The sequence below is a fragment of the Mercenaria mercenaria genome, chromosome 14 (genome assembly GCF_021730395.1).
Source record: "Mercenaria mercenaria strain notata chromosome 14, MADL_Memer_1, whole genome shotgun sequence".
Lineage (NCBI taxonomy): Eukaryota > Metazoa > Mollusca > Bivalvia > Venerida > Veneridae > Mercenaria > Mercenaria mercenaria.
The window spans coordinates 60,277,212-60,293,071 of NC_069374.1; the positions used below are offsets into that span (position 1 = coordinate 60,277,212).

At 35.3% G+C, this 15,860-nt stretch overlaps 1 protein-coding gene across 1 annotated transcript in view; it reads left to right on the forward strand.

The window, feature by feature from the left end:
• The first annotated feature begins 2,287 nt into the window (after positions 1–2,287).
• Positions 2,288–15,860, forward strand: part of LOC123527852 (cytochrome P450 4F12-like) — a 40,631-nt gene continuing 27,058 nt past the window's right edge. The window contains exons 1-6 of the mRNA XM_053523634.1: positions 2,288–2,365; positions 7,805–8,004; positions 8,836–8,983; positions 12,612–12,802; positions 13,544–13,668; positions 15,163–15,225. Coding sequence (XP_053379609.1) covers positions 7,825–8,004; positions 8,836–8,983; positions 12,612–12,802; positions 13,544–13,668; positions 15,163–15,225 — 707 coding nt within the window. The 5' untranslated portion in view covers positions 2,288–2,365; positions 7,805–7,824. The remainder of the gene's footprint in view (positions 2,366–7,804; positions 8,005–8,835; positions 8,984–12,611; positions 12,803–13,543; positions 13,669–15,162; positions 15,226–15,860) is intronic.

Here is a 15,860-nt window from a genome sequence, read left to right on the forward strand (position 1 = left end):
GCTGTTGACAGCTTCATTATAATGATATTAAGAGACCGAAACTTCTTGTTGCACGTTTATACTTACCAGTCCTTCAAAACTGTATGAGTATTTTATACTAATAAAAAGTTATGATACTAGAATAGCTGCTTAATTAATACCTGCAGGTGACCGCTACGGCAGGATGTAATGTATACCCCTATCGCAGTTTAGCATTATATAAATGCGTGACAAAAAGTCTCTGAATCTTTATTTCATATTACACCTCATCCATCAGCCTTTAATTTTATTTTTTATTTCCCTTTTTATATTTTATTGTCGGAAAATGACGATATGTCTGTGCGTATGTTAGTATGGTGAGTTGCGTGCCGCCATTATAGATCTACTCGGTTATAAGGACCAGGTCACTTTCAGAAGAAGCTAAACGTTCTATTTCTTTTCCAAAGAATCTTCACCCTTGGGGGAGATTCACTGACCTGCACAAAGGGAAGTGGATTCCCTTTTTCACCATCTCCCGCTGAATAGCGTCTGGAATTGGTTTTGCGCTACGCCTTGACCCCCTTATAGGTTAAATAAATAGGCGTGTTAAAACGTACCAAATAGCTATTACTTAAACATCACAAGGATTGCAATTTTTCATTCGTGTAACATTCGGATCCCGATTGAAATTCGCGCTCTTGGCATCGTCATGTCGTACATGGACCACTACAACGGGAGCAAAAACATCCAAAAGAAAGATTACATCTTACGTTTGGAAATGTTATGTTTAATTTCCTCAATATAAATTCGTGTTTTTCCAAACCTAATCTGATTCAAAAGCATGGTTTAGAAGTCAAAAATAAACCGACGATTTGTTTGGTGCCAAAAGCAAAAATCACTTGAAACTTAATTATCTTTTTAGTTTATATCATATGTATTTTCATTATCAAAATACGTTGAGTGGGACAACGGTGGGTTTATTTTCACTAATTTTGAAGAATATGAAGCGCTAAGTTGCTGTTGAAGAGTTATATGCAGACGATAGGTAATGCCGCGGGTTAGGGTTAGGGTTGGAACTTCATGCTGTATTCATCAATTGATATTTATTAAATGTTCTTTTCAGCCTAATGAGGTTTAGTTCTAAGTTAACGTCACAAAGAATGTATTGATGATTTGATACGCATTTTGCACTTAGGCCTAAAAAAAATTCTTTGTTTCCGGTAACATGCTCAAAAAAATTAGGGTAGGTAGGTCGGAAAAACTTTTTTTTTTTGGATTTTTTTTTAAGGGACACTTTTCGGAAATTATTTTTGTGTCAAAAAATGATACATTAGGGGGGGTTATGCCTCTTAGAGCAGCAGAGTAAGTTGATTTATAACATCATGACCATGTGTAAAGCAAAAAACGTGCAGTTTTGCCAAACTTTTTATCAATAAAAGTTGAAAAAATGTTCTCAAGGCATAAAAATCATTTAGGGTCGGGCCAAAAAATTTAGGTCGGGTTTACGGAAAATTAACATTTTTTTTTTTTTTACGCCGTAGATTCTGTTGTGAGTTATAATGATTTTCACCTTATCATTGTATGAAAGAAGAACGTTTTTAGAGAAAACTTATGTCCTTGTCAGCATGAGAGCAACATTAGACGTAGACAAGCTTACTGTCGCTGAGTGACTGCTTTTTAATTTCTGACTGCAGCCACCGCGACGTTACAGTACAGTTTGACCGTCACAATATAAAAACAAACTGTATACGTCGGATTAGTTCGACTACATTAGACGGGTCTTTATAGGGAAAATGGTTTGAACATTTTTACATTTAACTTTACTCGAATAAGCTTTATCAAGAAGAATATTCTTCATACACCTCCCAAAAAGTAGGTCTTATAACAACAGCGAAACAAAGTGTGTTTTTATCAAATATCCTACTTTTCTTGGGGGGATCCCCCACAAACCTCCCTAACTAATCCCTCTGACTGTCGTCGCTTTGCCTTACCACTCAAATTTACCCAACAACCATGAACAAATGCGCATACTCAATTGTCTCGGTAAAAGTCTCTCGCTACGGCCGTGGACATGTTCTAAAACTAACATCCGGGCTTTGAATTAAGGCCCCTTTTATCATATATAGATCTAGTACACTAATTACTTAACTGGAACACATCCAGTCTAGATCTAGGATAAAGATGTAAAAAAAAGAAATAGAAAATAAACAAATGGCAAGATTATGTGGATTCACGGGCGTACTGGCTTAAAGGTAGCTACGCGCCTGCAAGACAATCACGTTCCGACATTTCACGGAAATCTCTATTCATAGTTGTGTCCCTTACATATGTAAACGCCATTTGCAAACAAGTGCCTCTCGTGATCCACCTAACTTCAATTCACCTGGATAACCAGTATTATGACTTAGTAAGTTGCGTGATATAATATATATATTCGCATTGGTAATATTTACTTAAGTTATGTCCAAAATTATCCTTCTTGAGCTTGCAGTATGCAGGGTAAGCAGTTGGATCAAAGGTCAAAATTAAATTATAGTACATGTAGTAAAAGTATGTTACGTTTACCAGGTCTAGGAAAGTGGAATATTTACAGATTATCTGTAAATTTACTGATAATCTATAAATTTATAGATTTTTCAATCTGTAAATTTACAGATCAAGTGTTTGAAAACTGCTAAAGTAATATTTAGACACAAAATCGCAGCTTGAAATTAGGCCAGAGAAAATAAATGTTTAGATTCTCATCCGAATTTTGAGAAAAAATGGGGCGGGTGGGCACTTTTTATTTTTTAGCTCATCTGATTTTTTGAAAAAAAATGAGTTATTGTCATCACTTGAGCGGTTGTCGGCGTCAGCGTCGGCGTTGCCTGGTTAAGTTTTATGTTTAGGTCAGCTTTTCTCCTAAACTATCAAAGCTATTGCTTTGAAACTTGGAATACTTGTTCACCACCATAAGCTGACCCTGTATAGCAAGAAACATAACTCCATCTTGCTTTTTGCAAAATTTATGGCCCCTTTTGTACTTAGAAAATATCAGATTTCTTGGTTAAGTTTTATGTTTAGGTCAACTTTTCTTCTAAACTATCAAAGCTATTGCTTTGAAACTTGGAATACTTGTTCACCATCATAAGCAGACCCTGTACATCAAGAAACATAACTCCATCTTGCTTTTTGCAAGATTTATTGCCCCTTTTGACTTAGAAAATCAGTTTTCTTGGTTAAGTTTTATGTTTAGGTCAGCTTTTATCCTAAACTATCAAAGCTATCTTTAAAACTTGCAACACTTGTTCACCATCATAAGTTGACCCTGTATAGCAAGAAACATAACTCCGTCCTGCTTTTTGCAAGATTTAGGCCCCTTTTGGACTTAGAAAATATCAGATTTCTTGGTTAAGTTTTATGTTTAGGTCAACTTTTCTCTTAACTATCAAAGCTATTGCTTTGAAACTTGCAACACTTGTTCACCATCATAAGCTGACCCTGTACAGCAAGCAACATAACTCCATCCTGCTTTTTTGCAATAATTATTGCCCCTTTTGGACTTAGAAAAATCATTTCTTGGTTGAGTATTATGTTTAAGTCAACTTTTCTCATAAACTATCAAAGCTATTGTTTTAAAACTTGCAACAGTTTTTCACCATCATAAGTGGACACTGTACATCAAGAAACATAACTCTATCCTGCTTTTTGCAAGAATGATGGTCCTTTTTAGACTTAGAAAATCATGGGTAGGACAATATTTCTATTACACAAAAAAAATCAGATGAGCGTCAGCACCCGCAAGGCGGTGCTCTTGTTATTTTTTAATTTGGAAATATGGTATTGTGGAGGTCAATCTGACAAATTATATTTAAAATATCACTGTATTGATATTCTAGTGTGTATTGCTGTGTCTTTGAAATGCTTGTATATGTAAAACCCATTTTGAAATAATTTTGAAATGAACAAAATAATTTTATGTCATAAACTTTTATCTTGTTTATAATGTGATAGTAATTCATTTTGTCTGATGGTTGATTGTATCCTATACAAAAAAGTAAATCTACAACAACGGCAAATTTATATTTGTCTGTTCAGTGTATTTGAAAATTCAAAATATTTAGTTCTGTCGAAGTACAGCCACGATTTTTAAAGAAAACAATCAATCTGTCATTCCTGCTGAGCATGTGCTAAAAGCTATATACCCGTGGAACCGATATGATGCTGATATTGACTTTCGAGCTTAAAGTTTAAAATACGAGGAAAATTTTAGTATTTCTACACTTGAAAAAAATCAGATATTTCTTAATTAGATGCACTTGCATGCACAGCATATTTTAATCCTATTTCCATATCTACGAAACAAATAGCGCGGTAATTCAGTATACTTTGCACGTGAAAATGGCATGTCAGGCTTCCCCACGAAGGCAAATGTCCATGTTAAACACAATTGAAATATTGAAATCCAGACAACAGATACTTATTTCTAATCAATAAAAATCAATAACAATCAAATAAGGATAAGAAAATACATTGGCTTTACCTTTTTCTAAAAGTTTTTGAAATCGAAAGTAGGTTGCCAGAACGTCTGCTAGTCGTGTGAATTGCCGATATTTTATGATCATTTTTCTTAATTTGTTATAATAAGAGGTAATGTCATGGTAAATTTTAATATCAGATACTGTCAAATGCTGTTAAATTGTCTTTGCATTACCATAATATGTTAAACATTTTCTTTAAACTCTAGAATTATGCAATGTTTATGAAAGTGTACCAGTATCCGGACATGAAATTTTGGATATCTGGATTTTGACCAATAAAAAATTTCGAGGCGGGGGGTTTCAGATAGGGGCGGGCGGGGATGAGAATCTAAAAACTAATTTTCTATTGCCTTAATTGATTTACTTATGGTAGATCTATGTATAAATAACTTTTTAGGTCAGTTGTAACCTTCAGTCATTTCTGTTGACTTTGATTTTTCTTAAAATGCCAAAAACTCAAAGTCAACAAAAATGGCTGAAACCCACAAATGACCTTAATTTATGCATGCTGTCAATAAACCAATTAATTCTAAGCAGCGGTTTTGAGAATTTAAATGTAATTTCATCAGTTTTCATACACACAATCTGTAAATTTACAGATTGAAAAATCTGTAAATTTATAGATTATCTGTAAATTTACAGATAATCTGTAAATATTCCGCTTTCCTAGACATGTTTTAAATACAGGCAACTTAAACAGTTTATAAAAGCAATTTCTGTAATTGTGGAAATAATATGATACTAAAATGATTAAAACTAAAACACACTTAGACTTTAGATCATATTTTTTTTACTTCTGATGTGTTAAGTAATTAAAGTTTCATCAAAAGTGTTTGGAGACCACCCCTCAGGTGAATTTTGATTTTGGAAATTTATTCCTCAAAGACCATTACTATTTATAATAAATACATGCAATTGTTCAGGGGAAGAAGGGAATACACTATACAAAGGCAAGCTTCTTTGAGAATAAGTATTTTGTCAAAAATTACATACATATACTGGTTGGCAACCAATATCCGGACAGGACCAGTATCCGGACACGTGATAACCGCTTTATTTCGGCGTTATTCACGTAATTGTTCCATCTGGATCTTCATATCTACAACAAACAGGGCTGTATAATGTTAGGTTTTACGATGACAACTCACCTGTGTTTACAAAACAACTTTCTGTCTTTGCGGGGCATGAAAATAACATTGCGCATGCGCAGTTGTTTATACTTGTCCAGGTAATGAGTGGGGAAGAAATAATTAAACTACATATTGATTGTCTGCTGATAACATGTGCTGCTTTTAAATTCACGGTAATAGTTACATAAAATGCAGGGTTGTTGATTTTTGCACTAATTTTATTCTATATCTATTGGAAATATCAAAAATTCGTGTTCGACAAAATTGGAGTCTTATATAGTTAGCCTCTGTTTGCTTCCCGAGCTGCTATTGAAAGTCTGGTTATCTTTCATGTGCATTTTAGGAGAGATTAATGATAAAGAAATGTGTAAAAATAGTTTAATTACTTAAAATTTTGATATCTAATTAATGGCAAAACATTGTCAAAATATTTGTCCGTTAACTGGTTGACCTCACAGGGAAAATAACTTCTTTTTTGTGATCCCATTTGAGGCCCCATGGAACCCACATTTTATGTCACAAAGCGAAGCTGATTACAAGATCGGATGCAGAAGGGGCTGAAGTTTGTGCAGTGTGGGTTTCATTTATGTCAAATATTTGTTGAGGAAATAATGGAGCCGAAATATGAAAATGTGCCCGGCTACTGGTTCCCAACCAGTACCTCGATAATATCACTGTCCTATTTTGTAGAAAATATGAAACTTCTTTTTCAAATTTCAAAAGTGTTTTTACTTTAGATATGTTTTGTTTTACGTGTGTAACATATTTATCTAGGGACTCCCAGTATTGAAATACTTACATATTTTCATAAATATAGGAGTATTTGGTCATTTTGACAGCTCTACTTTCACTTTCGTTTTGCAATTTATGCAACGTTTTGAATTGTACATGTATTGTAACAAGTTTAACACTAGGAGTACCTGGAGAAATATGTTGCTTAGGCACACAATAAGTATAGACATAATGTCAAAATATTTTTGAAAAAGAAGTTTGATATTTTTTACAAAACAGAATGTGGATGAGCAAAGTACATGTGATTTATTAAGAGAAAAATTATTATACCGAACAAAACAACCTCTCTTGAAAGACACTTCTACTCTTTATGAACAGAGTGGTATACAGTGTATGAAAAAAAAAAGGCCTACGAAAACATGAAACGAAAATTCACCTGAGAACATTGTATCAGGGCGGATTCAGTCTTTTTTTTTCATACGGGTAATCCAAGGTATTTGAAAGTTCAGTTAATCTTGCATTGTCAACAAGTAACATATAACCATACAGTGACAGTAAGTGGAAGAACCAGTGGCATATGGACATACATCGGGTTTCCACTTACTTTGGACTTCATTGACAGACTAATGTACAATGTACATGTGTATGTTTACATTGTTTGAGGCTCTTTCTATAAGCTACATGTAAGTAAGCGGAGTGCCCGATGAGTGGAAGATTGTTGTAACATCCCTGCCACTGTTCAGCGTTAACTAGTGGACTCGTATACAGCATCTTTGAATTGATAATTAGCTGTGATGATTTTATTCTCTTGTATGATACCACTGGCAAATTCCAAATATTCATGGATATTAAATCTACCTCATGTCCTAAAACACAGACACAAATAATACTGCGACCTCTTAACACTGCAATAAGGCTTCCTGTTACTGTAGCAGTGTATATATAATGTTTATAATTAGTCCGTGATATTGATTGTCTGATTAGCTCAGTTGGAAGAGCTTCTGACTTGCAAGCAGAAGGTTGCGGGTTCGAGTCCTGTCTCGGGCTGTACATTTTTTCACTTCTATTGTATTGGTGCCGTTAGTGTGGTGACTAGCCTTGAAATCCTAGAGCTAGGGTGAATCTATGGCTGGGTTAGTCAAAAGAATCTGAGTTTATAACTTTGAAAAACAAAGGAGAGAGGAATGTAGCAATGTGTATATAATTAGTCTATGGTATTGATTGTCCGATTAGCTTCGTTGGTAGAGCATCTTACTTGCAAGCAGAAGGTCGCAGGTCGCAGGTTCAAGTCTTGTATCGGGCTGCACATTTTCCACTCATATTACACTGTGAAAATGATAAATAAAGGCAGCCAGTGTAAAAAAAATTACCAAACTTGTTTGAATGATTTAGATACAAGGCACAGCCTACTCAATTAACGGCCTTACTAGGATAACTGTTAACATAATTAACCTTATTTTCCAGGTTGACAGAAAGGAGAAGTAATGTTTGAAATTTTACCAGTCAACTCTCCATCTTTGGAGACTTCCATCAGTCTAACTGTGATTGTTTTGGTGTGTTGTCAGCTTGTTGCATGGTTCCTACGATACAGGAGATGGGTGGCAGTATATGATGAATTACCAATGAAAAAGGAAAGGCATTGGTTCTTTGGCCACATAAATGAGGTAAATATCTGCCCCGTTAGGTTCTTAATCCTTATACTGCTAAATAATCTATAATGACCTTGCCTTCTTTCAATTAAGACTGTACCTTAACTGTTAAAAGGGATGCTTACAAAAAAATACTGACTGAATGGTGAACAGTGCAGATCATGATCAGACTGCATGATTGACAACTGTAAAAAAGCTTATAAACAATTTCTTGAATATCATCAGCTCAATAAGTATATGACAGCAGGTATTTTTAGTATTTTAAAGCGTCTGCTATGAGGTTACAGAAGGGGCACAAACATTTTTTGGAAAAAATCTGTGAAGGAAAATTAGTAATTAAATAATTCATGATAGGTAAGGCATTTCATTCCTGTAAGTGACTTGTATCTGTCTTGGTCATAAGGAATATGATCTCTTTAAGACTTATACAGGTTAGCAATTTGAAATGCCTTTCCAAAGTATGGGATGAAATGCTGCCACATATAATAGAAATAATTTGATTTTTGAAAATGAAATTTAAGCATTACACACCACCATAATGGTATCAGTTCGTTTATCAGGTGTCTTAAAATTCCTGTCCAAAACTGATTTTGTCCAGTGCTTTGCATGTTCATGTATAGTGAAATAAAAAGTATTTTTAGATATCAAACTATAGTTGAATTCAAGTTTGTGGTTCTCTAAAAAAATTTAATCTCCACAAACAAAAATATTATTCTCTTTAATTAAATATTTTAGCATTTCCTTTCAACAAATTTATGTTCAGTTAACAGAGCCATTTTGGCCAAAAACTTATATTTGATTGTAGGCTTGTTGAGGAAATTACATGTATTATCTAATTTACTGCAGCACCCAGGTCCATCTGAAGAAGGAATCAAGTTTCAAGTTGCATTCACAGAAATATTTCCCAAGTTCCACGCTATATGGTTTGGTAGATTAAGATGCATAATTATCGCTCACCATCCAGATACCATGAGAACAGTAATGCGTGCTTCTGGTAAGAATTAAACAATTTAATCTGTTTGTTGGTTAAGTTGAGTTTTACATCGCATTATAGGTCATATGGCGACTTTCCAATTTGATGATGGAGGAAGACCCCAGGTGCCCCTCCAGGCATTATTTAATCACAGTCGGCAGCTGGGTAGAACCACAGACCATCCGTAGGCTGACTGGATGGCTTCCTCACAAGGAGAATTCATTGCTCTGAATGAGGCTTGAACCCATTATTGATGAGGGGCAAGTGATTTGAAGTCAGCCACCTTAACCACTCGGCCATGGAGGTCCCATTTTATCTGTTACTTTTATCTGTTACCACCAAGTACTTTTAAAAATGTTATAATCTCTCATATTTAATCAATACTTTTAAGTTATAGATAACAAATTGAGCCGTGCCATGAGAAAATCAACATAGTGGGTTTGCGACCAGCATGGATCCAGACCAGCCTGCGCATCCGCGCAGTCTGGTCAGGATCCATGCTGTTCGCTAATGGTTTCTCTAATTGCAGTAGGCTTTAAAAGCAAACAGCATGGATCCTGACCAGACTGTGTGGATGCGCAGGCTGGTCTGGATCCATGCTGGTCGTACACCCACTATGTTGGTTTTCTCATGGCGCGGCTCAGTTATTGTTTATTTTAAAGCGGAAAACAAGTTCACCTGATATAGTTGAAATGGTGACAATAAGTTTTCATGCATTTCAATGTTTTGACAGAGATAGTACTTATTAAATGTGCAGTAATGTGCAGTTGGTCCCATATTATGTCATACTTAATGATAGCCTAAATGCATGTATTATCTTTATATGTTTTTTAACTTGACTAGAAGAAATAAATGTAAAGCTGTCCTACTCATCCCGGCATCCTAATTCTCATCTGCAGCTTGGTTAAAGTTTTGATATACTTCCACTCTATCTTTGTTATTACTTACTGAATTAGATATTAATTTTAAAATAGTTCAAGTTGATTTAAATCTTCAACCACAATATAAGACAAAGGCCCTAACTCTGGCACCAATATTAATGAATTATGCCCAGTTTTTAGAATTTCGGATTAAAGCTTTGATGCACTTCCACTCTGTCTCTGTTATTACTTAATGAATTTGCTTCATATTTATTTATAACTATTGTTATAGTGGATTTAAATCTTCAGCCACAACATACAAGGGCCCTAACTGTGGCACCAGTATGAATTATACAAGGGCCCTAACTGTGGCACCAGTATGAATTATGTGCCATTTTGAGAATTTAGAAATTAGAATTTCAGATCAAAGTTTTGATGCACCGTCAATGAAAGTGTTTTCATTACAGTTAAAACTTGCTACAGACCACCGCTAAACAGAGACCACTGGGCCCTAAAGATCAATGGTTTTATTTCCTATTTTATCATTTACAGTGAATAAAGAACACTTTCCATTGAACACCATTTTTTGTCTCTCCAAAGGATAGTCTTTGTTCTAGACAGGTTTGATTGTAGTGCGAGATGGATCTCCTTTAAGTTTAAAATAGTTGTCCCATATAGTAACCAGCATGATATGATACAAGGGCAGTTAACTCTGGGAGAAATATACCATGAATTATGCCTTTTTATAGTTTACCAAAATTTTGGTTAATGTTTTGGTGTACATAGCCTCTATCTGTGTTTTGATTCAAACTAAAAACAGTTGTTCCACACCATTACCTGCATCATTATATGACAAGGTCCAGAAAGTAAAGACTTGTGTCATTTTTTTTCCTGGATAGGCAATTGGGCACACCCATGTCACTAACATGAATTATGTCTCCCCCAGGAGACATATTGTTTTTGCCCTGTCCGTCCGTCCGTCCGTCCGTACGTCCGTCCGTACGTCACACTTCATTTCCGAGCAATAACTGGAGAACCATATGACCTAGAACCTTCAAACTTCATAGGGTTGTAGGGCTGCTGGAGTAGACGACCCCTATTGTTTTTGGGGTCACTCCATCAAAGGTCAAGGTCACAGGGGCCTGAACATTGAAAACCATTTCCGATCAATAACTAAAGAATCACTTGACCCAGAATGTTGAAACTTCATAGGATGATTGGTCATGAAGAGTAGATGACCCCTATTGATTTTGGGGTCACTCCGTCAAAGGTCAAGGTCACAGGGGCCTGAACATTGAAAACCATTTCCGATCAATAACTAGAGAACCACTTGACCCAGAATGTTGAAACTTCATTTGATGATTGATCATGAAGAGTAGATGACCCCTATTGGTTTTGGGGTCACTCCGTCAAAGGTCAAGGTCACAGGGGCCTGAACATTGAAAACCATTTCCAATCAATAACTAGAGAACCACCTGACCCAGAATGTTGAAACTTGATAGGATGATTGGTCATAAAAAGTAGACGACCCCTATTGTTTTTGGGGTCACTCCATCAAAGGTCAAGGTCACAGGGGCCTGAACATTAAAACCATTTCTGATCAATAACTAGAGAACCACTTGACCCAGAATGTTGAAACTTCATAGGATGATTGTACATGCAGAGTAGATGACCCCTATCGATTTTGGGGTCACTCCATTAAAGGTCAAGGTCACAGGGGCCTGAACATTGAAAACCATTTCCAGTCAGTAACTTGAGAAACACTTGACCCAGAATGTTGAAACTTAATAGGATGATTGATCATAAAGAGTAGATGACCCCTAACCATTTTGGGGTCACTCTGTGAAAGGTCAAGGTCACAGGGGCCCGAACATTGAAAACCATTTCCGGTCAGTAACTTGATAACCACTTGACCCAGAATGATGAAACTTCGTAGGATGATTGGTCATGCAGAGTAGATGAACCCTAACGATTTTAGGGTCACTCTGTTAAAGGTCAAGGCCACAGGGGCCTGAACATGGAAAACCATTTCCAATCAATAACTTGAGAACCTCTCGACCCAGAATGTTGAAACTTCATAGGATGATTGTTCATGCAGAGTAAATGACCGTTATTGTTTTTGGGGTCACTCTGTTAAAGGTCAAGGTCACAGGGGCCTGAACATTGATAACCAGTTCCGATCAATAACTTGAGAACCACTTGACCCAGAATGTTGAAACTTCATAGGATGATTGAACATGCAGAGTAGATGACCCCTATTGATTTTTGGGTAAGTCTATTAAAGGTCAAGGTCACAGTGGCCTGTTCATGTAAAATCATTTTTTGGAAATAACTTGAGAACCACTTGACCTACAATGTTGAAACTAAATATGATGATTGGACATGCAGAGTAGATGACCCCTATTTATTTTGAGGTCACTTGATCAAAGGTCAAGGTCACAGGAGCCTGAACAGTGACTTGAGAACCACTAGGCCACTAGTGTTGAAATTTAGCGGGATGACTGGACATGCCAAGTAGATGATCCATATTGCAGCCAACCATCAGTGTCTCTTTGACTTTCGCTCCTGACCCCTATTGACTTCGTGCCTATAGGACTTTGCATTGGGGGAGACATGCGCTTTTTTACAAAAGCATTTTCTAGTTTATTTTGTCAGTTCATTAAATGTTTTGTTTCCTCTTCTAGTGTATTAATAACTACAGATTTCACTATCCAGCTTGAAAATATCAAATGCATTCAAATGCCCTGTCTCTTGCAGCTCTTGTTTATCAATTAATATTTCATATTCAGCTTATGTGGCTAGAAAACCACGTGACCCGGGCACGGCCTATCAGCTAGGTGTTAAATGGCTTGGAGAAGGTTTACTTATCGCTAATGGCGACCGATGGGCAAGGAACAGGCGACTCCTTACACCAGCGTTCCACTTTGATATTCTGCAACCATATGTTGATGTGTTCAACAGCTGTACTGACATACTTCTGGTAATTATTTAGAATTTAGAAAATACATGTAGTTATTTCGCTATATGTCTGACATGTTTTAGTTGCATATATGTTGAATAATGTAGTTAGCACATCTTTAGAGGGAAAAATGTCAGATAGAAAATAATGTGATGCCAGTAGTAAAGTATGTAGACTATTTTAGTTGAATAACAAATTTCATGGTGAGACTACATAATATTATATTATGTCAGTAGGTTACACTAAAGTTAAAATATACTGATCAAACATTTAGTTATGTAGATAAATTAGAAAATATAAATGCATCAATACTGTAAAATCAGTTTTTAAATTAGCCTTTACTTATATTTAATGAAAAGACAGAAATAGATAAGATATTACATTATACATTTTGTAGTTTTTTCTGAACTTAAGTTATCCAGCTTGTCTACAAAAGGTTTATTCCCTTCATCAGAGCCTGAAGGTGGACCTTGCTGCATAGACTTAAGTTCAGAAAGACAATTATCTAATATTCTCTTTGAACACTTGAAACTGTGCTGTACTTGCACTCATGTTATAGGGATATGTGCAAACCTTTAAGCTAATGTTAAAATGTGTTAAACATTTACTAACACTTTACATATTGTATTACGTTAAAGATATCATTACTGTTACTATTTGATATAAATGAAATCCTTAACATGAAATAAATGAATGGTTTTACTGTAAAGTCTATTATATCTAAACATCCATCAGTATAATCATGAATGATTTCTTTTCCAGGACAAAATTGAGAAGGTAGCTGAATCAGGTGAATCTTTTGAAGTGTTTGAGCATATAGGCCTTTGTTCTCTAGATATCATTACAAGATGTGCTTTTTCTTACAATACTGATTGCCAGACACAAGGGTAGGTACTCTAATATTTGAGAAACATGTTTAAATCGTTTAGACCACTTTAAGTTTTGAAATTCTTTGATATATAGCTATTGAACAGAAGCATGAAATGCCAGATTAGCATACCATTTAAATGAATCTCAGTTTTGTATTAATCAGGACATATCAATCATAACATCAGCAGGATAAAATTTGATATTATTAATTATAGATCTACCCCTAGATACAAAGTGTATGGGGGTTGTATATATATTTTGAAGTTATACCAGTATTTATGTCTGTCTGTCTGTCATGACAGCTTACATCCTCTTAACCTTTGGAAGGATTTCACTTCTGTCAGTTATCAACCTGGTCAAGATGACATGCAGAATGCATAACCCAGATCATTAAGTCAAAGGTCAAGGTAACACTTGGAGGTCAAAGGTCAAATAGCTAAACATTTTATCCTCACCATATTGTACCACTTGGAAGACTTCCATAAAGCTAACATCAGATGTAACAATCAACAAGATGACGTTAAGAGCACACAACAAAGGTCAATAGATCCAAGGTCAGGGTCACACTTAGAGGTCAAAATTTAAATAGCTTGAAATTATGTCCTCTCCAAATCTTTTAGATCATTTGGAAGCTTTTCATGAAAGTTGTGCATCAGGATAATGTGCTTACATTGCAACAAGTTCAGAAGATATGAGGTCAAGGTCATACTTGGAGGTTAAAGCCCAAAAAGCTTGACTACATGACCACTCCATATCGTCTAAATGGCCCAAAAGATTCATAAAACTAGCATCAATTATTTATGACATCAAGATGGTTTGCAGAACACACAACCTAAGTCACAAGGCTTAAGGTAAAGATCACAATTGGAAGATGAAATGGCTTAACTTCATGTCTGCGCCATATCATTTAAACAGCTTAATGAATTTTCATAAAACATATCATCAGTTGCTTGCCTCATCAAGAGAATGTGCAAAGCATATGACCTGTTTATGGCCTCAAGGTCAGTGTCAGACTTAGAGGTCAGAGATCAGTTATCTTATATTTGTGTTCGCTCCAAATTTTTTAACCGCTGGAAGGATTCCATAACACTAGAATCAATGATTCACCTCATCAAGATTACTTGTGGCATAAAGGCTGGTCAGTAGGTTCAAGGTCAAGGTCATACAGTCAACATTCATAATCAAAACAATTTACTTCCCTGTTTCAAAGCCACGTCTCAGGATTTTTATCACCTTTATTGGTAGATCTATTTAACCTTTAGCCTGCTGGCAGCAAGTGATTCTGTCTTTGCAACCATTGCAGACAAAGATCATCCTGCACACCTGTGCAGACTGATCATGGTCTGCACTGTTCGCATTTCAGTCTGATAATTTTTTTAATGAACACCCCTTTTAATAATAATTGGTTTTGTCCAAATTGAAAATTTGAGAAATTTAGCAGGCTAAGGGTTAATAGTAACATTGTTATGGCTGTTGACTCAAATGATTTCTTTCTCTGGTATTTGTTCTAGACAGAAACATCCCTATGTTCAAGCTGTGCACAGACTTTCAGAATTATGGATAGAAAGATCATTGTAAGTACAGACTCTTAGTATGATAGTTCATCTTGAAATTCAGTGTTTTTCTTTTTAATTTTATTATACTAAACTCAAGTCTACAATTTTATTTTGTAATTAAAGGCCACCGACCCACAATACATAAACATAAAGTATAGACATGTACTTGTGTACCCAGCATTTCGAAGAAAGACAACTCCTTTAGGTAATGCATATTGGATAAAGTGGGTACTCTCCCTTTAACATTCACATCAGTAATCTATACATGTATTTAGTAGAAGTTCTTTTAAATTTTTTTAGAACTACCATTTTTTTACAGTTTACTGTAGTACCCAATGTGTACCAGGTGTATAAATATTGATTACTAATTGCATCAAATCTTGGACTTTGGAAAAATAGATGAAAATCACATTCTACATCATCAATATGAAAATCAATTTTTTCTACAAAATGTACTGACAGATACCTGCATTTCGAGGTATATTAATGTCTGCCTGCTTCAATTCTAATTTCAATTTTATAATTAATAATACATATACATACAAGTAAAGACATGTAGTTGTGTACCCAGCATATCAAAGAAAGACAGTTTTTTTAGGTAATGCATATTAGACAAAGTGAGTATTATATTCTCCCTTTAACATTCACATCTG